The sequence below is a fragment of the Vulpes vulpes genome, chromosome 14 (genome assembly GCF_048418805.1).
Source record: "Vulpes vulpes isolate BD-2025 chromosome 14, VulVul3, whole genome shotgun sequence".
Lineage (NCBI taxonomy): Eukaryota > Metazoa > Chordata > Mammalia > Carnivora > Canidae > Vulpes > Vulpes vulpes.
The window spans coordinates 31855251-31880396 of record NC_132793.1 but is presented as its reverse complement, the minus strand read 5'-3'; the positions used below and the strand labels follow the sequence as shown (position 1 = coordinate 31880396).

Here is a 25146-nt window from a genome sequence, read left to right as displayed (position 1 = left end):
TAAGTGGAATCAAACAGAATTTGTCCTTTTCTGCCTTATCTCACTTGATATAATGCCCTCAAGTTCCATCCCTATCATTACACATGGCAGGATTTCCATTTTAAGGTTGAGTAACATTCAGCCAATAAATTTTATAAACACACACACACGTTTTATCCACTCATCCACTGACACTTGGGTTATTTCCATGTCTTTGCTATTATAAATAATGCTGTAGTGAACATAAGGGTGCAGATCTCCTCTTCAAGATGATTTCATTTTCTTCCAGTATATACCCAAAGTCAAACTTCCCTCATCTTATAAGGACACACTAGGCATTGGATTAAGGCCTACCCAAATCCAATAGGACTTTATCATCCAGGGTTACTTCTGAAAAGATTCCATTTCTAATAAGGTCACATTCACAGGTACCAGGGCTTAGAACCTGAACATATCTTTTGGGGAGACACAATTCAACCCAACCAGCATTTATTTGTTTAAAAAAAAAAAAATCAAGTTTGATTCTCACATATCTTGCTTCCAAAATGTGCTGTAGCACAAAAAAACATGCTGCAGAAAGTCAGTATATCCAGGTTTGACCTGAATAGGTATTTGAAGTTTTGAAAAGGCCTTCTAAAATTCTAAGGTGATTCTAAGGTGATTCTAAGGTGATTCCAAGTTTCATCACATATGTAACCCATGAGAACTGGATTAAGCAATCTTTTAAGATACCTACCAGCTCCTGATTAAAAATTGGAAAGCAAAAGCCAAAAATGTGACTAGCATAGACTCCAGACATGTAATCCTTTCAATGCCTTTTTTAGCTATCAGGACTGAATCCTATTTTATAAAGGAGACACCAAAATGAAATTTGTTGTGCTGGACTCTGTATGCATGAATATACACTCAAACATGCCTAATAGAATTCCAGTGTTTTGCAAACTAGCACAATTCATGTTTTACAACTGTCCAATATCCAAAACCCTCAAGAAACTTGTCCCATTTGAGGTTTATTAACCAGAGCCAGATGAAGACCTTCATATTAAAGAGACTCTGGGTCCAACACATAAGTAACTCCAAACAGCATCAACACTAAACCATGAAATAAACATATGAAGTGCAAAATCCTAATTTTTCCCATAATCACTCTATCTCGAGTTCTCTCATTTTAAAACATTTTTGTGCTCCCACTTTGCTAGTGCCAAGACATGTTCAATGTGTCTCTTGGGTGGGAACTCCATCTCCAGCCTCACTCCCTCCCAAGTTATGACACTACACAGGAGGTTCCAGAAAGGGAGACTGGCCAGCTGCTAGAGGCCATCCGTTTCTTCCCTCACACCACCCTCCGTCTGATTCAGTGACAGTGTCCCTGGCTGCAAGCTTCAGTATGTTTCAAGCCAAGGGCAACTCAGCTGCCAGCCTGGGAACAAGGAAGTCAAGACCGAATGCAACAAAGGAGCATACTGATCCAAGGATGCCATTGCCAAGAAGCATGCGTTTTGCTTTTTATAACTCCCATCTTAATTTAACACAGCTCAACAAGCTGTGTCTGGATAATCTCATTGCATCACTCCATATTACACTTATGTCTTACTACATCCTCTTTTCACTTGTATACCAACAGTTGGCAGCAGCTGGCCTCCATTGCTAAGAGGAAGCAACCAGCAACAGCCATTGTCTTTCCTCTTCCCTCTCTCTGCATCTCCCACTCTTTCAAATATTGAAGTGTAGTCAGTCAGGACTTTGTCAGATGGTCCCAAACAAATTATGTTTACAATGTAATTGCAAGTGATGTATCTGAATGGACTGTAAGAATCAGAAAACTTAACACAACAGCAAGCACCACAGCATGCTATACAGAACACCATCACCGAAGGTACTTTTCCAGCTCTTTTATTCCTTTAATATCTTAACAAAAGATACCCCAAAAATTTAAAAACCTTTGAAAAATATACAGTTTCATATTATTTACATGGGAGTACAGGCTCCAATATCATACAAACATTGCTATGTTAGAAACAGTGGAAGATATAATATAATTCACTGCTCCCTGGATGGTGTAGGCTAATGGACATGGTTTTGTACTTCTACCACCTTGGTTGCTTGCTATCCTAGTACATAAACTATTAGGCACCTGAGAGTTTGGAAGACTACTGAACATGAACTTCAATACCTTCTGTTGTGATCTTAATTATTATTTTCAAAACTTACTGCATTTTCAATCTCTTTACAAGTTTACTTCATCCATAGCTAAGCTACCTTGTCATTATCCTAACTGATCAAATATTAACCAAATGAACTATTAATGTGTACACAGTCTAAATATCAAACATAAGATTATGTAGCCAAGTTGTGTAAGATAGATACGTAAACCCAAGAAATTCCCTAGTGCTTTGTAAGCAATCTAAACTCTGTTAAACAAAAGTGGCAACTCCAGTTTCCATGCTCTAGACTATGTTTTTAAAAAATGTATTAAAAAGTGACTGATGATAATTGGAATAATTGGTACCTTATAAATTAATCAAGAAACCTAAGATAAAAAACTCTAAATTATAGTTTTATTTGTATTTAAAAATACATTGGAAATTCTGCATATGCCCATGATCAAGCTTATTTTCAACGCACATTACTTAAATTTTGATGACATGGTTTGTTCTGACAAGTCCTTTTTCAAGCTGAACACCGAAATACGGAAACTCCTGTAGATTTCCACTTGCCCTGCCACCAATGATGTATATTGCTTCCTTGCTAATGATGATAGATGGCTTTCATCTCCCTTTTATCACCTGAACAGTTTTTCGACCATAATGATAGTAACTGTAAGCTGATGCAGCTGTGGTGAAAGCTGTAAAACACCTTTTATGGAAGAGAACAAAAATTTAGTTGTCGGGTCAAAAACACAGTAACCATGAGAATCACAAAAAATACATTTAGTAAGAACTATAAGCAACACACTACGGGCGTAATTCTTTTAGCTATAGGAAGCTAAAGCTACTGCTTTTAAGATTTCATGTGAATTAGTAATGTCAAACAGAATCTAGTTAATGAGCCTGAAAAAGGCAATCCTAGCAATTGTCATTTTTACCCAGCCGTTATTCTAGGTGTCTTATGCCATCATCTTATTTTCCCAACAACCTTCTCTTACCGAGCAGCATATGGAGCCCCAGAGAACTTTGCTACGGGCCACAGAATCTTGTCTGAGCCTGGCATGGTTCCAATTCTAGAGCCCATGTGCTTTTTCCACTGCCCTATGCTGCTAAGGGTATTGGGCTTTTATTTCCTGCAAAATTCGAATATCTGAGTCATCTTAAATAAAATCCAGTTCTTTGTTTGTTTTAATGATTTTCCCTTAAGTGAACTGCCAATTAACCAGATTCCCTGAGAAGTTCCATGGGTGATGTTCATCGCTTGCTGAGTACTCGTGGCCTAGGGGCTTACTTTCTATAGTGCACCCATGTCTGCTTCCACCAGCTGAGTGGGATGTCCCGGAGACTATTTTCGTTTGTTACCAAAGCTGTTTGTGCCAGTTTGATCATCTAAATCCACCTGAACCAATGAAACATACATGTAGGGAGAGTTGCTATTTCTGAGAACTAAGTGAGATATTTTGCAAATACTTTATAACAAGGTAAAATGCTAAAAACTACTGTCAACATAAGCAAAGATAGTTGAAAGGTTGGAAAAATGGTAAAAATATAGAAAGTTTCTAGGCTTAGATTGCTTTACAAATGTCTTAAGTTCTTATATCACTTTTAAGAAGCAGAAAACAAACATCAGAGAGGTTGTACTATGGATATAGTTTAGTCAAGAATGAGAACACTCCCACAGACCAATACTTAAAGAAAAGGCATTAATCCTCTATCAAAAAATGTAGGATGAATCAGAAAAAATGTAGACATGTATTTTAGAAAATAAAATGTTTAGCATGTGTATCATCTTTAAAGCTTCTTTAGCTTAACTGACTTTGGTTAACTAACCATTTTCTGGCCCAGACTGCATCAAGCAAGGTTTTAGTTAAAGTATACTAAAACATAGTGCTTTGGTTTCAACGGGGCACATCTGGACTCCAAAAGTTTAAATTTGACACGATTTCAAGGTGATACATTTCAAAGCTGTAACTAAGGATAATAAAATAAAAATAAAACTACTTTCTCCAAGTTTCCCTCCCACCATGCCCCTCTGCCACTATGCTGGATGCACTTTCCCCTAACCTACTCTCCTACACCGGACTTTACTCAGGGCCGATCTTCACGTCAGTGGCCTACCCCAGTTTCTCCCTGTATATATACCCCAAATGGCACTTCTTCCTGAAGATTTCCCTTTTCTCCCTACCTGGAAACAAGTATCCTCCCTCCCCCCAAACCCCAATACTTTATCCATACCTCTCATCACTTTTAATTTGCATGAAAGCTTCTGTAATTTCTATATCCCATGCTTGATAGTAAACTTCAGAAGAGTATCAGTCATAAAATATACCCCCCAGCTTTACCCAGTTAGTGCTCAATAAACACGGTAAGAACCAAGTTAATTCTAAAATTGTCACAATAAGACATTTTGTTGACATTCTCAGAGAGTAATTCTACATTTAGCTTACCAGAGTATCTGAAGATAAATGCTGTCAGCGTAATTGAAAACTGGAGCTGCCAAAGAAGCTGCTACCAAGATTAACTGGACTGCTGTGTTTACCTAAAAAAAAAAGTCATAAATGAGCGGTACCAAGGAGATTCTGTTGCAAGCTCAAGAGACAAGGGCACAGCCCACAATGCTGTAACATGACATACCCTCAGCGTGCTTGGTGTTGTACTATCCTTGCTAAAGACGCTGGCATTCACACCAAAATGTGAACTTCACTAACCGACTCATCTGTCTACACAGGTGCCCTTTACAGTGAGGATAGGGGCATCTGTCAGAAAAAACTACTACCTTGAATTTCCATAGCAATTCAATAATGTTGCAAAGTTCCTTGCCTTTTTCAGTTTTCTGTTAAAATAGCCCTGTGAACATTGCAATAATAAAGTTACTGCTTCACAGATGAAAATGTAATGAGTTAAGTGACTTGCTTGTAGTTTTATAGCAGGCTATAGGACCTAACCCAGAACCTAGATACCCAGCGCTTCGTCTAGTGCTCCTTCACTTGCCTAAAGGTCAAACACTAGGGTATCCAGTAATCTGAAATGCATCTATCTCTATGAGAGAGGCTATGGAGGAAATGAGCATGTTTCCATACCCTACAAGCCACAGAGGAGAAAAGGAAGAAAACAGAACCAAAAATGCATTGGAGACTGCCTACTCATCCTGAGAAGTGTGCTGGGGAAGAGTGTGATAAGTATGAAGCAGTGGGAAATGTGCACAGAAGCATCTCTATCGTCCATTCTGCAACTAAAGACAAGGATTCCACTTCATCTTAAAAAATTAAATAATAAAACTGGAGAACTTCTTGCCCTTTTTGAGTCATTTTCTAAGCAGTGCTACACTCAAACTGCTGTACTTGATACAAATATAAGTCACTTGAACCTCAAAAAAACAAAGAAACCCATAAATGTAGGTAAAAGTTGACCCCAGGAAGTTTTAGGTATAATACTAATTAATAACCCTTCTGTCTCAAAGATGATCTGGGTCCCTAACCTGTTAAACTTCTGTCACAAAGGACAGGACAAAAGGATGATTAGAATGAACTTACCAAGGCTACTAGAAAAATAAACATGCCTTAAGGCATTAACTGTGTGTTCCCTGTATGCAAAGAGTGGCACAGGTGCTGTCCTGAAAAGGGCTCAGGAAGACTCGATGGAAAACTAAGAGTAGCAGCTGCTTATTAGTAAGTAAAACTTTTTCCTATCCTTTCCATGTAATAATTGATTGTGAAAATGAAGAGCCTGATTTTATGGTGTTTACACCACAGAAAGGAGGGTAATGAAACTACAAAGGAGCCTCCATAATTTCTTTGTATCTCAATCAAGATGAGATTATAATTCCACTTCCTCCCCTTCCCTAAACGGTGACCCTAAGACCTCATGCAGAGACTTAACTATTCAGACCATCAAAGGCAAAACATAATGCATAGCTTAAAGACCCCAAAAGCTCAAAGGACAAAAGAACTGGGTTAATGACCTCACTCTCTCCTACAGTCTTAGTGCATGAAATAGGTCTCATTTTCAGCTGCTCCAGATTAAGGTTTATATTCATTATAATAAACATTTACAAGGCAGTAACTTAAAAGCATGTGTGTGTCTCTTACCTTGCTGATGAAGGTTGGTTTTAACCTAGCAGTGGCATAGCAAGGATTGAAATACTTAGAAAGTGTTCGCTGGCAGAGGACAAAAAGATAAAGTTTATTCAATTTATTATTCAAGTTTAAAACAAACATTTTGTTATTATATGTAATAGTGACTGAGTGTTCACTGTATGCCTGGCTCTATGCTAGACAAGCCCTTTATCTGCACCTTCTTTTAATACCCTAAATGAACAGTGTCTATATTCTTTTCAAATCATACACAGGTTACTGAAAACAGATTTTTTTAATTTATAGATTACTCAATCCCTAGAAAAATCTAACACAGTAACTATCCTGAAGTGAGTGACCACATCCATTTTCTAAATAAACTCAATAAATCTCCCTTGTTATTTTCTTTCATAGACGAAAAAATGAAATGAATCAAATCCTGCTATTTTCACTGGACTAATAAACTAAAGATGAGGTTATTATGCTATCCCTAAGTGCTCAAGTATCTGTAGAGAAATGAACTAATATGCAAACAAACCATTATGTGCTCATACAACTTTGATTTTAAAAACTAGTTCCAGACAGTCCACAGTAGAAGCTAAACCAGACAGCAAAAGAGGCTTGGTTACATAACCACTCCTAACAGTTTGCTACTATGGACAGGGCAAGTTGGTCTGGGTTTTATGTGCTGTCAATTAAAAAGGTTTTGACTCATAAACATGCCTTTTCAAAACTGATCATTTATGTGTTCACTGAGCAACTACCATTGTGGGTGATTTAAATAGCAAGATGAGAGTTATGTATGGTTTTTAAAAATTCTTGGAAAAAGGATAAAAAATAATGGCCATAAATTAGTCTCATAAAGTTAAACTCAAGATACAACAGAGTGGGTTTTTCTTTTCTTTTTTTTTTTTTTTGGGTTTTTCTTTTAACATTAAGTTATAAGTAATAATAAAATAATTTTATTTTTTTAATTAATTTTTAAAAATATTTTATTTATTCATGAGAGACATAGAAAGAGAGGCAGAGACACAGGCAGAGGGAGAAGCAGGCTCCATGCAAGAAGCCCTATATGGGACTTGATCCCAGGACTCCAGGATCACACCCTGGGCCGAAGGCAGATGCTTAACTGCTGAGCCACCCAGGCATCCAAAGAATTTTTTTTTTTTTAAACAGACTCACCGGTGTTGGAAGAGTTCGATATCTGACGTAAAAAACAGCAGCAATCAACATTACATCTCTTGAAATTATCATATAAGTAAGTGGAACTGAAAATCAAATGTAAAATAATTTTGATTGGGATTTAGAAAATTACTGGTATTACATATACAATAAAGCCACATTCAGCCTTATCATGAACTGGTGTTTCACATAAGTAAAAATGTTTTAACAAAATACTTACTGATGTTTTAGGGTCCTTAGAGTGAACCACTGATTTTTGTATTCATCTTTAACCTACCCTCTAAGTGAAAGACTATGGCTTTTTTTTTTTTTAATTTAAATTCAATTTGCCAACCTATAGTATAACACCCAGTGCTCATCCCATCAAGTGCCCGTCACCCAGTTACCCCATGCCCCCTAGATTATGGCTTTTAAAGTCTATGTCTGCCTTTCAGAATGTCTATCCTCTTGCCTGCTTTCCTTCTTACCCATGTTTGTTTGTTTTTTCTTACCCATGTTTTTAAGCTGTAGTTATTAATATTATTGTCAGCTCAATTCAGCCACTATTTTCTCCTTTGTTACTCCTCAGCTTTGTGCATTTGGAAAAATGATCACCATGCTCACATGGAATGAATGAAACGGTAGAGATCAGAAAAGATAATGGAAGACTCTAATCATGCTGACTCAGGAGCTCTAATGGCTTCTATCTTCCAGACTATTTTAGAAGTAGTAAAATTTGCTATATGTAACACTTGTGAAGAAGCTGGACATTTTCATTATTGTCTGGCCAGTTCCTATCCAGGAAATTGCTATTTTTTTCTCCTACCCCATTCAACGAATTTTAATTTAAAAAGAATTCAATCAGTTGATAGTTTTCTCATTATTCTTAAGATTCTATAGCTTGGGGGTGCCTGAGTGGCTCAGTTGGTTAAGCATCCAACTCTTGATTTAGGCTCAGGTCATGATCTCAGAGTCATGAGATCCAGACCCTGAAGATTCTCTCTCCCTTTTCCCTCAGCTCCTCCTTACCTCCCCTAAAAGATTCTATAGCATGGCCCCAAAGCCAGAGCAAGCAAAATATTTTATTTATTTTTTTAAAGATTTATTTTTTTTTTTTAAAGATTTTATTTATTTACTCATGAGAGAGAGAGAGAGAGAGAGAGGCGCAGAGACACAGGCAGAGGGAGAAGCAGGGAGCCTGACGCCGGACTCGATCCTGGGTCTCCAGGATCACAACCCTGGGCTGAAGGTGGCACTAAACTGCTAGGCCACCTGGGCTGCCCAAATATTTCAGATTGATACCCAAAGAACCCCTGCTCCCTTGCTGAATAATAATGGGACGGCAGAGGTTCTGTTTCATTTCACATTTTCTACACTGTAGGAAGTCTTAACTATGAACATACATTACTTTTATTAGAAAAAATATTTCTTAAAAAAGAAAAAAGTCCTGACACTCAAATTGCTTCAAATTAAGAGGGTCATGTGTATCCCTTCCATAATACTTCCAAACAGCTCTTTTATGAATTACTTTTGAGATATTTATGATCCTCTCCAGTTCTGACATTTTATTCATTCTGCAACTTGAGTAGACTCTAATTACAGATTATAATTTAAATCTCTACTGGTTATGGCTATGATGTAAGTATAGATCATTGGCCAATCCTTAATGACATGACTATCTGAAAGAGAAAATACTTATCTACCACTCAAGTCATGGCATTTGGAGCACACAAAAGACACAGCTGTCTGAGCCAAGTAACAAAACAAGTCAGCTATGATTTTTAGAAGCATTTTTGTGTCTGTAAAACAGACTTTTCTACAGCAATCATTAGCTAGCAAATTCTAACCATCAGATTTTAAGATGCAGCAAACTCATGCAAATTACATAGAGTAAGCCTGCTAAACATAACTCTAGAAGACAAAAAACACCTGTTAGTGTATTTAGTCACAGGGGAAAAGAGGCTAGGATTTAATCCTAAATAAGAAGTTTCTGCAAAAGAGATGAGGCAATTCAATACACTACAAAGATTTGGGTTCTTGTTCTAACTAGCAACAACCCAAATTGCCATTTATTATCTGGCACTGTTTTAAGCATTTCATACATATGATTTAATCTATATATCAACTCCACAAAACAGGGACCATCATTACCCCCATTTTACAGATAAGGAAAACCAGCCTTAGGCAGATTATATAATCTGGCCAAGGTCACCAGTTAGTGAGTAGTACAGCCAATACTAGTACTAGCAAGCAGTACAGCAGTACAGTAGAGTAAGTAGTACATATAGCCAGAAACCTAGGAATAGAACCTAGGTCTAAGGAATTCATAGCCTATGCTCTGGTCAGTGTATGAGGCTTCAATCCAGCAGTGTGAATTGCGATTAGCATCTCTGGACTCAGCTTACCATCTGTAACAGTCTGGGGGAGGAAAGGACTGTTAACAGAAATGAAGTGTTCTCCAAACTGACTGCCCACAACACAATCACTCTGGAAGAGCATCACAGAAGCACAGATGAAAGAAGCTACCTGGAGGATTCGCATGCAGAGCCAGGCTAGGACCCTGCCTCACCAGGTGCTCTCTAAGGCCTCTGCCAACTGACAGTATTATATGCAGGTTCTTACTTTGGTCCTTTGGACAATTTTATCCAGTTCCCTGGCTTTTGCATCTTCTAACTGTTCCTCCTTTCTCTCCAGCCTTCCCTTCCCTTTATTTCCAGAGCTAAAACAGTTTTCATTTTTGCCTATCAGAGTATGTCAGTGTGTTAGTGAGGGTAGAAGGGTGTAAAATGTGTCAAGGATTGCTCCAAGGTTTTCCTCCCTACTTGCTAATCCTATCTGAAATAGGTAATGTCTGCAACAAAGGAGTACATTACAGGCAAATTTTATTAGCATTCAAGGGAAATTAATAAGACAAAGTTACTTTTATATATTACAAGTGGTCATTATCAATATCATACATTACATTGAAAATAACAATTATTCCAGAAATCAATTCAAATCAGCAATAAGAATTTGCTATACAGTAAACCAGAAATAATACAAGACATAGAAAGGAACTCTAATTTAGTAAATATAGCAGAACAAATGCACATAAGTAAAAATTAACTTAGCTCACATCCAGACTGTTATAACAAATGAAATAAGTTATTTTCATCTTTATCTCTCCTCCCATAGAAAGAGCAAAAAGAAAAGCAGACTTGTTTATTATCCTAGCTGAGGAAGAAAGCACATTTCTTACTCTTGAAGACAACAAAGCTATCCAAATCAAGGTGGATGGAACTTTTACAAAAATGCAGGCAGTATAAAAATAAGATGCAAGACAGCATATATACCATCTCTTCCCCTAAAACCCTTCTAAAATGACAGTGAAGGAATGAAAAGAAAAAGTCACAAAGAGAATGGGAAGAGAACTCAAATTTCCCAGTTCTAAGTTTATTAGTAAGAGCTACTTTAATTCAAACTGATTAACAATATCATTAAAAGTCCAACAAATCCCATGCAAGATAAATAAAAAAGAAACTCATACCAAGATATATCACTATGCAACTGTGGAAAACCCCAAAGACCAAGAGAAAATCTTAAAAGCAGCCAGAGTAAAAAAAAAACTTACCTTCAAAAAAGAAATGGATTAGCAGTTGGCTTCTTATATACCAACAACAGAAAGGAAAATTGAACAGTATATTAAATATGCTGAAATGACTACTAACCCAGACTTCTACACTCAATAAAAATATCCTTTAAGAACAAAGGGAAAATCAAAGAAAGAGAAATACTGCCCAGTATCACCTATATGTGGAATATAAAAAATAAAATAAAATCTGAAATAAAAATGGCAAGTAAAAAAGTGGTTGCCAGAGTGGCAAGTAAAAAAGTGGTTGCCAGATAAATAGGGAGAGGTTGATAAAAGGGTGAAAACTTTCACTTTTAAGATGAATAAAGTCCGAGGATCTAATGTATAATATGGTGACTAGAGTTGATTTAAAAAAAAAAAATAGAGTTGATTTCACTGTATTGTATTAACTGAAATCTGCTAGGAGACTGGAACTTAAATATTCTCACACATACAAAAGAATAAAATGTTCTCATATACACAAAAGAATAAAGGTAAATATTTTCAGAGACACAAAAGACAGGAATGTACCTACCACCAGCTGACCAATATTAAAGAGATTTCTAGAGATAGACTTTAGACAAAAGGTAAATGATCCTAGATGGAAGGTCTGAGATACACCAAACAATGTAAGCCAGAAAAAAGTAAATATGAAGATACATCTAAATGAACATTGGAAAAACAGTATCATGTGAGTTTAAGAAGTATATAAAAGTAAAGTACGGTAACAATAAACCTAAGTTGAGAAAGGAATAATTGGAGGTAAAGCAGGGGCCCATGGTGCAGATTCATTAACACTGAACTTTGATAAGGATGAATGATATAATTTTGAGAATAACTAAGTGGAAACAGTACATAACATTGCCAACTGGCACACAAGGAAAACAAGTATAATGATAAAATCTATATAGATGTAGAAATACACATATGAGCCAAATGAAACACAGAAAATGGAAGACTGCTACACAAACATTAGTAATCACAGTAAACGTTAATGGATTAAATGTTCTAGTTGAAAGAAAATATTTTTAGACTGGATAAAGAAAACCCATCTATCTTTATGCTATTTACAAGAAATATCTAAAATATAAAAATAAAAAAAATAAAATAAAATATAAAAATACGGAGAAGTTGAAAGTGATTTATCTATCAGGGAAACACTGACCACAAGTAAGCTAGTGCAGTTCTAGCAATATTCAACAAGAGACTTTAAGGCAATAATCATTACTGAAGATATGGAGGGCCACACTTCATAATAAAGCATTCAATTTACCAAGAAGACAAAGAAATCTAATTCATATGCACTTAACAGCATGACTTCAAAAGACACAAAGCAAAAATGAGACACAAAGAAAAATAATGGAAAACTACACAGGTAGGAACTAGTGAGAAACTAACCTACTCTCTCTCTCTCAGTAACTGAACAAGCAAACCAAATAGAAGTCAGTAAAGATTTAAATGTCAGGATTTAAAATTTGATCAAATAGATAAATATATAAATAACATCATGCCCAACTACCACATACATCGTCATTTGAAGCACACGTAAAATGTTTATAAAATGATTGTATACTGGGCCAAAGGGCTAAAAGCAGAGCATGTTCTTTGGATATAAAGTAATTATGCTTGAAATTGATAATAAAAAGATACCTAGACAAGTCCACAAATTAACTTTTATTAACCCCCCTAAGTCAAAGAAAGAATTACAATGAAAATAGATTCTTTTGAACTCAATAATGGCAACGGCATATTTTACCAACATATGAGATGCAGTGAAAGGAATACTTAAGACGAAATGTACAGCCCTAAATGCCAGCTTTAGAAAAGCTTAAAGGAATGAGTTAAATATTCATCTACAGCTGGGCCGTTCAATACAACAGCCACTACCCACATGAGAAGATAAAGCACCTGAAATGTGGCTGGTCTGAATGAGAGGTGCTGTAAGTAAAAACTAGACACTGGCTTTTGAGTTCATAGTATGAAGAAAAATTCACTAATTTTTTATGGTTTACACAATGAAATGATATTTTTGATCTAGAAGGTTAAGTGTTATTAAAACTATGTTTACCTGTTCCCTTTTGTTTTTAATAGGCTACCAGAAAATTTTAAGTTATATATTTGGCTCCCATTATATTTCTACTGAACAAATGCAATCTAAAGAAGTTGGAAAAAGAACAGCAAGAGAAACCTGAAGAAAAGAGCAATATTTAACAAAGTAGTAAGCATATCAGAAAAAGTTGGTTCTTTGAAAAGATTCATAACTGACACACTTCTATTAAGACAATTCAAGGGAAAAAAACAAAGAAGGGACAAACTAATAATCAGGATGAAGAGGGGAACACTACTACATATCCCGCAGATATCAGAAAGTTAATGTGGATACCATAAAGAGTTGATAGTAAATCTTTATAAACGTAGTTGTAATGGACAAGTTCTTAGAAAAACACTGTAACTTACCAAATAGACAAAAGATGAACCAGAAAATCTGAATCATCCTATAACAAAAAAAAAGGCATCACCTATTTGAAAACTCTTTCCTAAACTCCAGTCCTCAGTGCTTCAATAAGTTCTACCAAACATTTAAAGAAGGAATACTGCATTTCACACAAACGTTTCCCAAGAATGGGGGGAAAAAAACAGACTTCCTAACTCTTATGAGGTTAATATATATTTGATAATAAAACCTAAAGTATACCTGTTGGATATTCAGAGAAAAAATATCCAGGCCCATCTTGTAAATATTGAAACAAAATCTTCAACAAAATAGTAGAAACCAAATTTAGCAATATTTTCGTAATCTGTCACGACCAAATTGGATTTATACCAGGAATTTCACACTGTTTTAACATTAGAAAAATCAATAACGTAATTCACCACACATTAACAGCTCAAAATGAATAAACAGGACTCTCATAATACATGAAGAAAAAGAATTTGATAAATTTAATATCTAATACTAATTAAAACGCCTAGCAAACTCCAAATAGAAGTGAACTTCCGTATCCTAAAAAAAGGATATCTCTACAACCCTACAGGAAACATTTAACAGTGAAATGTTGATAACTTTCCTTTTGAAACTGGAAACAAAACACAGACACCATTCCTATTCACTACACTATGCTGTGCAGTATAGAAAAGGAAAAGAAAACAATTGAAAAAGAAGAAATATACTAGTAATTACAGATATTATATAATTGAGGATGTAGAAAATCCAAGAGAATTTATATTTATATTAGAGTAAGAGTTTAACAAGTTTTGCTAGACACAAAAATCAACATCAGAAATAGAAAGGATTTTTATCCTATCAACAACAGGCAGTTATTACAAAATGAAATAGTAAAGCATCAAAATTAACAAGCAACACAGAATAAAACTAATAAATTGGTTTTCACCTCTCCGAAGAAAACATTCTGACATTTTATTTATTTATTTTTTAAATAGTTTTTTGGTTTTTTTTTTTTTTTAAAGATTTTATTATTTATTCATAGAGAGGCAGAGACACAGACAGAGGGAGAAGCAGGCTCCATGCAGGGAGCCCGACGTGGGACTCGATCACGAGTCTCCAGGATCACACCCTGGGCTGCAGGCGGCGCCAAACCACTGTGCCACCAGGTCTGCCCTACATTCTGACATTTTAAAAAGACTAAATAGAGTAGATATATCATGTCTGTGAACTGGAAGATCAATACTGTAAAGATATCAATTCTTTCATTTAGAACTATAAACTCAATACAATCCCAATTAAAATTCCAACAGGCTTTTTTGGGGAATTTGAAAAGCTGATTCTAAAATTGACACACACGGGCGCCTGGCAGTCTCAGTTGGTAGAGCATGGAGCTCTTGATCTCAGGGTCCTGAGTTTGAGCCCCATGTTAGGTTCAGAGATTGCTGAAATAAACTTAAAATATGTTATTTAAAAAAAATAAAGTTTATACACAAAATGGAAACAGCTAAGAATATCAAATATGGAAGAATTTATTCTACTAGATATCAAGACTTTTAGCAAAGCAGTAATAATTACAATGGTACTAGCGCAAAAGTAGACAACTCAATAGGGGAACAACTAAGACAACCCAGAAATGAACCCATGTATATATGGACATTGCAGGGAGTCTATAAAGTACAGATTTTTCAATAAAAAATGCTGGGATAGGGGTGCTTGGGTGGCTCAGTCAGTTAAAGCATCCAATTCTTGGTTTCCACTCAGGTGGTAATCTCAGGGTTGTGGGACTGAGCCCTGAGTCAGGCTCCACACTCAGCACAGAAGCTCCTTGTTCCTCTCCCTCTGCCCTTCCCGCTGCTTGCTTTTTCTCTCTTGAATAAATAAATAAAATCTTTTTTAAAAAAGAAAAGTGCTGGGATAATCTGGTACCCACAGAAATAGCTAGAAAATTTTTAGGAAAGATAATTTTTTTCTAAAATATCAACTAGAAAAATGTAAACAACAAAAGAAATTCTGAAAACTTTCCAATACAAAACATGATCACATATAAAGGAAAAGGTACCAGAATGGCATGAGACATCTCAACAGCAAAATGGAATTTGGAAGTCTATAGGACAGGGTCTTCAAAAATTCTGAGTAAAAATGATCTGCAATTGAAAATTACATCCAATTCAAATCTCAATCAAGTATGGAGGTAGAATAAACACATTTTAAGTGTCTTTAGAATAAAGACATTGTGGACTCTAAAACTCTGGCTGCCACGCTGCATCCTTGCACAGGAAACTAGATCGTACTCCACCAAAAGGAAGCCATGGGAGTTTAGAAAAATAGATCCAACACAAAAAAGAGATGACAGAAATTTCCAGAATAATAGCAAAAGAAAATTCTCAGTTTGCAAAGCAACCTAAACCAATTATTTAGGTAAATCTCACAGCAATAGTATCTATTATACTAAAACCTGGATACAGTTTCTTTGTTCAAAAGGGAAATGTCTGACCAACCTTTGCATAATAATGTAACAAAATACAAAATAACTCAAAAAACTGGAGGCAGGAAAGTATATACACACACATACAGGATCATTTGGATTTTGAATAATGTCAATAGGATGCTCTTTAGGTTCCTTTCTCCCCCCACAAATTATATTAGAACGAGAGTACCCCTGCCCCTTCAACACCCCCAACCATATACACACCAAAATTCTGACTTTCAAAGGAAAGAAACATTAATCCAATTTTTAAATTTAGTATGGGAATTTAAAAGCCTAAAAGTAAAAGAGAAAAAGAACCTGTAGACTGAGGAGACTAGACTGAAACCCCATTACACTTCTTCCTATCAAATGACAATAATAACATGCTTTATTCTCGGATTCTATTTCTAATACTTGGAAATTAACAGGTTAATCTAAACAAAGGGAGAAAAACTGAGAAATACAGCTTAAGTATAAAATGAACAACCAGAAAAGTACATGCAAAATACAAAGCAGAAGATCGTAAAATTTTGTTAAGAGTATTCAGATAATGTACAAACTGTATCTATGATTTGAAATTGCGTAATAATTTCTAAGTAAAACTAGTGATGTAGAATTTTATAAACATTTTCAGGATTTCAGAACTCTCATTTTTTATGATGAAACTATACTTAATAAGTAATAGATTTAAGCAAACTTTAAATTGCTTTCAAAAAGCCAGGCACTAAGAATATAAACTTATGGTTTCAAAAAGTTCTAAACTAATATGAATTGGTAATGTGAAATAATATTTGCTTAAATTTAAACAATCTAAGAAAACAACAGATTCTACTAATAAAACAAGGACACAAATTCTAAGGTAAAATAACAGCTTGACAAGCAAAACAGTTCAATAGTTTAAAATTAGGGAAACAGTTTAAAGTTGAAAAATATACTTTTGGAACAAAAATTAAACATCTCTCAATCAAGAGAAATCCTAAACTGACTAATGTCATTCTTCGCTATGCTATTTAAAAGTACGCATGATGGCGTTCTTACCTGGAATAAGATCTGCATAGGTCAAGCTAACATATAAGATACTGATAAGTATTTTATCAGCAAGTGGATCAAGAGCACTTCCCAAAGCTGATTTTTGATTGGCCCAGTTTCGAGCAATAAATCCATCCAACTGAAAATAAAAGTTTTTTTTAATAAATGTCATAATAGGTACAAAGTAGATATCTTGAAGGTTAATAGATACCAGGATAACAACTCTATGTTTTAAAATGTTAATAAAACCTCTTCTATTTCTTACCCCCAAATCTTCTCATTCTTTTACTGGTATATGTTTAGTTTTCAAATTGCCAAATAGTCTATAAATAATTTCACTTTTCTACAGTACTTTTCTTTCTCAAGGCCTCCTGGTATTTCTTTTCTTTTCATAAGGCCTCTTTGTGGGTTGAACCCAAACACAAATTTAGAGATTTAAAGAACCCCAAAAAAAAAAAAAACCCACAGAAAGCATGGCTGACATGGATTAGGAGCATGGATTAGGAGCCCCTCCTTGGGCTATTTCACTACAGCCAAAATGGCTGCTTTTGCTCGCGAGGCCTACCTTTTAACCGTAAGACTTTGGTTTTCACTCCTACCTACTTTTCTAAGATATGATCCAATACTCTAAGTTTTCACTATTACTATTTTTCTTTTTTGTTTAGTCCAACTGTTAATTCCATGTCTGACTGTACGTGAATAAAAAACTCAATCCTCAGGGGGCAGCTAGGTGGCTCAATCAGTTAAGTATCTAGCTCTTGGTTTTGGCTCAGGTAATCATCTCGTGGGTCATGACAGTAAGCCACATTCAGAGGCTCCACATTCAGTTCCAGGCTCAGTGAGGAACCTGCTTGAGATTCTCTCCCTCTGCCTCTCCCCTCACAGGCATGTGCACATTTTCTCGCTCCTTTAAAATAAATAAATCTCTTAAAAACAAAAAAATCAGTCTTCTGTCCCTGGCCTACTTAAAAATTTTGATACGCAAATTGCTTACTCACTATTCCTGGAAATAAATTATATCTCAAAGCAGAGGTCACACCTGGTTACCAATGGGCCAATTGGGACCTGGCAGCAGCTTTTTGTTTAACCCACCCAGAGCTTTTAAAAATGTAAATTAGTTGCCAATATTTAAATAGTCACAGTCTTACCACAAAAATCCAGATCTCTAGTTTCACTTGAGAAATGGAAAGAGCCAATCACCTGGGGTCACAAGATGAATTGAAACCAAGTATCTATCACCTATTCCCATTAAATAATGGGGGTTATTTTCTGGCTTCCCAAGTCTCTATCTGACTTTTACTCATTTTATTTAACTTCAAGCTTTAACAAATGTTTGAATTTTCTAGTCCTATCTTCAAGGAGAAAGATCCAAGGAGAAAGTAATTTAGACATAATTAAACATGTGCATTTTAAAGGATAAATAAGTCCTCTATATCCTAAGTATTGTAGTGAGTTAGAGATAGCAGTACTACAGAACCATATCGTAAGTACTGTAGTGAGTTAGAGATAGTAGTACTACAGAACTATGGTTAAGAACTTGCTCTTTGGCAGCAGAACATAACTGGTTCAAGTCCTGGCTCAGCCATTTACTATATGACCTTGGGGAAATTATTTGGCCCAAGCATCCCTTTCCTCATCTGTATAGCCCACCTCAAAGGGTTGATTGTCTTCAGGACATAATGGGATTAATACTTCTTTAGTACTCAGTAAATCCTCAAGAGCACTTAACTAGCTATTACTATAGCAACAGAAAGAACCTACTTTCTTATAAATATACATGTAACAATGTCTAACAGAAAGTACCTAGAACTTGGTTGGCATCAGGGCCTTAGTAGATCCAGGTTTCAGTTCAGTTTTTGATCTCAAAGAACGTCAACACCTTCCACTTTTTTACTAGCACTCCCATCTGGATCTCCCTGTTCCTCTATCTACATTAGATTCCAAGGTCATCAACATCACTGCTCCTTTGCAAATATCTGTAACTCCCTTACTTCACTCTTCATCCACCCTGCTTACACACAGCTATCCATGTACTTAACTCCAGGCCTGCACCTAATCAACTGAACAGTGCTCAAGAATACTTAAGTGGGTGTCTCACTTCCAATTCAAGACCATAAATCTCCCATGGGCACTCAGCACTGCCTGGCAATCCCACATCTGCTTGTTTACCTTCTCTTTTCACACTGTCTGTTCTCACTTCGAGCCTACTCCTTCTTCATTCCCAAAGCCTCTCACTCTTATGATCCTATCTATACTTTCCTTGAAAAACAGAAACAAGATTGTCAGCACTCTGTTCCCACCCACAAGTCTACCGCCTACCTGCTGCATCCATACACATTCTCTGCCTTTTCCTGATTCATGATCGTAGGCCCTCTCACCTTCTGTGATTTGCCTCTCTTCTCCCCCATCTCTCCCGCATCATCAAGCTCCTCTTTTCTATTTGATCATTTAATTAACCAGTTAATTAACAACAAAAATTTCTCCAGGATATATAGCTTTAAAAACTAGCCTTCCTTGACCCTACTTCCCTATATCCCTACAAAGCAAAGCTTTTTCAAAGCAGTATCTTTGAAATCTATAATTGTCATTATACCTCACGTTTGTTGCCAACCACTCTGATTGTCTCTACTCAATAGGGTTCTCATCAAGATCACCAATGAATTCTACATTTTTAGCATACCTGACCTCAACACAATTGAAGCAATGACTTCACTTAACTTCTGGGACACCTGATGGCCTAATTTTCTTCCTTTCTCACCAGCTATTCTCAGTGTCCTTTACTGGCTCCTTTACTTTTGCTCCACTTAACTGCTCATTTCTCTGACTCTGTCTCTTCTGTAACCCAGCCTGACTTCACCCAGACTTGACCGTCCACAGCTGATAACTCTCACATTTATCTCTAACCCTGACTTCTTCCAACTCCAAACTACTACTACCCAACTAATACCTCTCTCTGTCGACAGGCACAACAACACTTGGTACTTTTTAACTCTGTCCTACAGAGTATTGTTCATCACAAAACTGTTACCTTCATGCACCAGTTGTTAAAAAATAAAACAAAAAAGTAACAGCCTATCAGACATAATTCCCTCACTACACATTAACAATCCATTGACAAATCAACTCTATCTTCAAAACATATCCCAAATTCATTTACTTCTCCCCAAACTCCCACCCCAGTCCAAGCTACTATCATTGCCACTCCCCTATGTAACTGTAAACTCCTTAACTGGCCTCTCTGCTTCCACTCTTGCCTTCCTACAACTTCTTTCCCATTTACAATATAAATCAGGCCTGGTCATTCCCCTGCTTAAACCCTCCATGACTCCAGCCATCTGCCCAGTGGGCAATCGAGAGGCATCAAAACCTCCATGAAGTAAATGTGAAATATAGTGCCAAATAACTTAGGTTTTCACATATACTGCCACACAGATTTTGAAAAATGTAAATGAGGCCTGAGTTTGGTGAATATTGCAGTCTCCTGTGGCAGCATAAAAAAGGTACAAACAAAAGAAAAGCAAATCCAGTAACAAAAAGATCTTGTTACATTAAAAAAAAAATCCATTATCAATACAATGGCCTTTGACAGACCTGGAGTGTGTCTGAGTGGAGCCCTTCAGGCTTCATGAAGAGATAAAAGGAGGAACCAAAAAAAAGAAAGACTGTGAAAATGGGGAGAAATAGTAACAAACAGAAGCTAAACTCTGGAAAAAGAAGTTGGAACTATTTTGAGAGACTATTTTTAAAGCATATTTGGAAATGCTATATAATAATGCAAATGTCCTCCTCTGTTTACCCTGCAAATTCTTCACTATTTCTATATTGCTCATCAATGTTAATGGGAGAGTGGAATTTTGTTTCTGTGAACCTCAAAGGGAATAGCTGACATTACAGATACTGTACAACTGTAATTTACAGAAACTTAACCTTCATTCTCACTAAATAAGTATCACAAGCAATACTTTTAAAACATAAATCAGTTTGAAGAGGCACCAAATCATTATTGCCTGTCTGGGTGCTCACATGGATCTCAGACCAGTCTTGTATGAGTATATAATGTATTTATTTCTACATGTTAACTTTGCCCTGATTTTAATTTTTTCTTCCTTATTTTCACCGGTTTCCTTAACTGGGTTTTTGTAGGACATGTAATTTTAAAAACCATTTCAAATCCCTTATGCAACAAGGTGGGTGATAAATACAAGTAATGTCATACATACTGATGGCTGGTTAGACCCCAAAGCCTATTTCACACGTATTTTGTCCTCTGCTATAAAATTATTTTCCAAGTTCTAATTTGATATAACCTGAATAAATACTTCCCTTTCTCAAAACTGACAAAGTGGTATAAAGGGGTTCTTTTTACATTTTCCATCTACTGGGAGAGTAGAAGAAAGGATGCCTAAGGCCTGACCCAGGGCAGGATCTTCTGCTAGGCACTCAGAGGGATGCAGAGCCGGGATCAGAAACCAAACCCTGTGTGTGCCTATAGCCTCCTACCAGCATAAACTTGAGTAGAGCTCTGACTTCTACAAGCTCCGTGGTCACAGGTGACCCACTGTTTCCCCCTCCACCAGTAAAACTAAGTGTTGTTACAGATCAGAGTATTTCTATCACAATAAGTAGAAAAATAGTCTCACAACGTTTCTCCTTTATTTCTATTCCTAAAGCAAACACTTGGCTCCCTGAGAATTTCTAAAGGCAAATTTTCTTTTACAAAAAAGTTAAAAACCAAAAATAAAAAGCACCCCCTCCTATGCCTCCCAACAACTTTCACCTCCTTCCTTAGATCACTTAAAAAATTGGAGTCCCACACAGATGCTAAAGACAAGTCTTTATACAAAGTACTAGGTTAAATTTATCTTGAGGATTTCCTTCTAGGAAAAAACAGACTAAGTCTCTGCTATTTCAGTGTACCAGAGACCCTGGGATTTGAAAAGAAAGCAAAACGGGGCGGGGCAGAGTACATTTACAACTTACCAAATCAGTTAGACCAGCTAAAGCAAAAACTCCTAGTGCAATATTAAAATCCTCTTCAATAATCAAATAGCCCAAAACTGGGGCCAAGCCAATTCTCGTCATTGACAACATATTTGGGATTGTCCACGGGTTTTCATACTGAAACACAAAGACAACAAAATTTATATTAAATGGTAACTTATTAGAAAAATACATCAACTTAGGAGTCAGAAGCTAAATAAACTTTAAATTTAGTACTCTGAGTTTTAAAATCCACTGTTTACAGACCATAGCTCTAAAACTGTCCAGAATACAAAAGATGAAGATATGTCATATGTCCACAGACTAAAGTATCTGCTATATATAGACAGTATATACAGTGTGTGTGTGTGTGTGTGTGCATATATATATATATATATGGGGGGGGGAGACACCATATATAGAGTACAGAGTATATGTACATGTTTCCCAAAGAAAGAAAAGAACAAAGATGTATTATTTACGATATAGGTCAAGGCATTAATATAGGACTTCATGATTAGAATTCAAACCTTACAACACTCTGCTTTTAAAAATGTAACTTCAAGATCTTATACTTCAAGTAGACAGTCTAGATGGAAATGTCAGAAAAAAAAAAAAGGCAAATTATCAACCCCAGGCATTTTGGCTTATCAAAAGAAGGCTAAATGCTATATACAGTGTATGGACATTTGAAGAGGAAAAAAAATTTAATTCCATAATCTCATGGCTAAATGGATAACTGGTGGAAGAAAATGGAGCTAGAAATAGGGATTGAGAGCCTTAGGAAATAAAGAGAAATGTAAATCTGTTCCCAATAGCCATGAAAATGAAATGTTAAGATTCCCACCTAAAATCTGAGGGTTTTAGGATTCCTTGAAACTTCATTTGGAACCAAGCTGCTTGAAGTTGGCACTAACAAAAGGGCTCTTTGGCAGCTACTATGAAAAACGTTACTTCCTTGCCAAACAAAATCTGTTTCATGAGGATATTTTAATTTTAAAAAACCTCGCCCTAGTGGAGCTAGGATACCCTGCCCAACAGGATACAGAAATAATTACAAGAAAATGTCTCCCTAAAGCCTGGACTTTTTCTCCACTGGTGAAGGCTGCCAACCCATGGGACTATCTCTTCACAAGACTAACCCTACTCTTAATCACTAATCAATTAACTTGAACCTCGACGCTGATTTTTTTTTTAAGTGACAGTTTCCATTTCTAAAGAAATCTTTTAAAATTCCATGAACCATCCCATAAGAAAAAGCAGTTCTCTATAGATACTAAATTTGTGTGTATAAACAAAAACTGGCAAGAAACATTCAGCTTAGTTTTGGAGGTTACTGTTGAGGTCAGATGCCAGAATACTGCCACTGAAAGCTACAGGAAAACTTCACATTCTGCAGGAAACAATCACTAAACAAGAAGCAGCACAAACTTCTACTCAGGGACTCTGTACTGAAAGTAGGCCACCTTATGTAATTAAATGGTAACATTCTTGGAACGCGTTCCAAATTGAAGTTCAAAGGCCAGAGTGTCTCAGAATCCAGAGAAAAAGAGAAGTTTGTTTACCATAACATGGTACAGAGTAAGTCAAACACTGATCCAGTGTTACAGCAACTTGGAAGAAAAACACATAGTTCACGACTGAGAAACACGAATCACAAAGCAAAAGGTCAGGAGAGAGCCCCCAAATTAACGTCAGATACATCCATAGGGCAAAATTAAAAGACACGGTGCAAACAGCCAGATCGTTACATCTGGTGAACTAATCAACAGAACTATAATGTTGTCGGAACCGTGAAAGAAAGTTCTTTTTAGCTCCACATAAAATACTTTAAAGCACCTCATTAATTTCTAATCATTAAATTTGTAAAAGTTTCTACATTAAAATTAAGAGAGCTAATCTCAGATTACCCAACCAGATAACCTGTGGCATACTCGACCAACTACTGCCGTTCTGGGAAGGTCTTCACCCACGATATGGCAACCTCAAAGCATCCAGCATGCAAACCCTGACATGCTTTAGCTATTAGTGGAGCTGAGACCCCTGCCAGGATGTGGCCACCTCAACCCATGCTGTACAACTGATGAAAGCAGTCCAAGGGCCCACTGAAGACCTAACAATTGAAGATGTAATAATTGCATGAGTCCTGCTAACATGACATCAAAACCTCTCCCACATTCATGCTCTGGGGTCTTCTGCTCGGGCAGTACTTCAACAGGTAAGTGGAGAAAAAGTTTGTTCTATTGCCTCAAGAAGAGAGTTGTGATCTTTTTCTATAATTAGAGATTAAAGAATTAGTAGTATGACTTATTCAATTATCCTTCATCTTACATAAGGTTAACAAAGGTCAAATGACAGTCAATACACAAGCCAAGAGGCTTGTATACTTTTCTAGAAATTCTTACTGACTTGTCCTAAACATTGAGGAATGGCTTCAGAGAATTAAAAACACACTTAATAAGACAAGCGAAGGCTATTTTTACCAATGCAATAACCAGAGGCCGGTCCAGCTAAAGGTGCGGACGGAAAGGGGAGCAAAGGGAGGAGGGCTTCTAACCCGACCTCCTTTGGCACCCCTGAAATTCATCCCGACTAAATGACCTGCCCAGGACTTCTCCTCAGGGCACAGCCGACAAGTTCTGGAACGGAAACGTCCGACTTGGGCCGGGCAGAGCGCGTCATTCGCGTCCGAGTCCGATCCCCCCGCGGGGGCCCGCGCGCCCGACCCGGGGATGCCCCTCCGCCCCCCCCCCCCCCCCGGTACCTACCAAGCTGGCGGCGCTCGCCTGGCCCCATCGGCCGCCCCGGGCCTCGGCGGCGGCGTCCCCTCGCGCCACGGGCCGGGGGGCCGCCTTCCCCGCGCCGGAGCAGTGGCCCCGTGGGCCGACGCCAGGCAGCCGCAGGCCGAGCGCGGCCGGGCGCAGCCACCAGCGCTCCACCAGGCAGCCTCGGCAGCCCGGCACCGAGCGCAGCACGGCCCCGCGGGCGCGCCCCTTGCCCGGCCGCGCCCCCGGCGCCCAGGCCGCGCTGCGAAGGAGCCCCCACGAGCCGCGCGCCACGCGTGAAGCCAGCATGGCCCTGCCGCCGCGCCGCGAGGACACAGGCGGCGAGAGCTCAGCAGCCTGGGGCGCCGGCGAGCCCCCGCTCCGCAGAGTCTCCGCAGCGTCGGAGAAGCTCGGGAGCCTCCATGGCAGTTTTCAAACCCCAGCACGCTTCGCTTATACAGGTGGCCAGCAGCCGCCAAGGACCGACGG

General features: G+C 37.3%; 1 protein-coding gene across 1 annotated transcript; it reads right to left on the bottom strand.

Annotated features, from left to right (window-relative positions):
* Window positions 1–1856: 1856 nt before the first annotated feature.
* CRLS1 (cardiolipin synthase 1) lies at window positions 1857–25146 on the bottom strand. Its single transcript, XM_072736356.1, has 7 exons — window positions 24661–25146; window positions 21893–22030; window positions 16922–17051; window positions 7382–7467; window positions 6215–6283; window positions 4574–4665; window positions 1857–2835 (listed from the first exon to the last, which is right to left on the bottom strand). Exons 1-7 carry the CDS (start codon window positions 24964–24966, stop codon window positions 2748–2750), a joined length of 909 nt encoding a protein of 302 aa, XP_072592457.1. The 5' UTR covers window positions 24967–25146; the 3' UTR covers window positions 1857–2747.

What these genes read in the sequence shown, in the direction of transcription:
- CRLS1 (XM_072736356.1), bottom strand. Translation starts at nt 24,966, where the DNA reads ATGCTGGCTTCACGCGTGGCGCGCGGCTCGTGGGGGCTCCTTCGCAGC. An exon ending in AGGCGAGCGCCGCCAGCTTG is followed by an intron (nt 22,031 to 24,660) that starts GTAGGTACCGGG and finishes TTTGTGTTTCAG; the next exon opens with TATGAAAACCCGTGGACAAT. An exon ending in CTATGCAGATCTTATTCCAG is followed by an intron (nt 7,468 to 16,921) that starts GTAAGAACGCCA and finishes TTTGATTTTCAG; the next exon opens with TTCCACTTACTTATATGATA.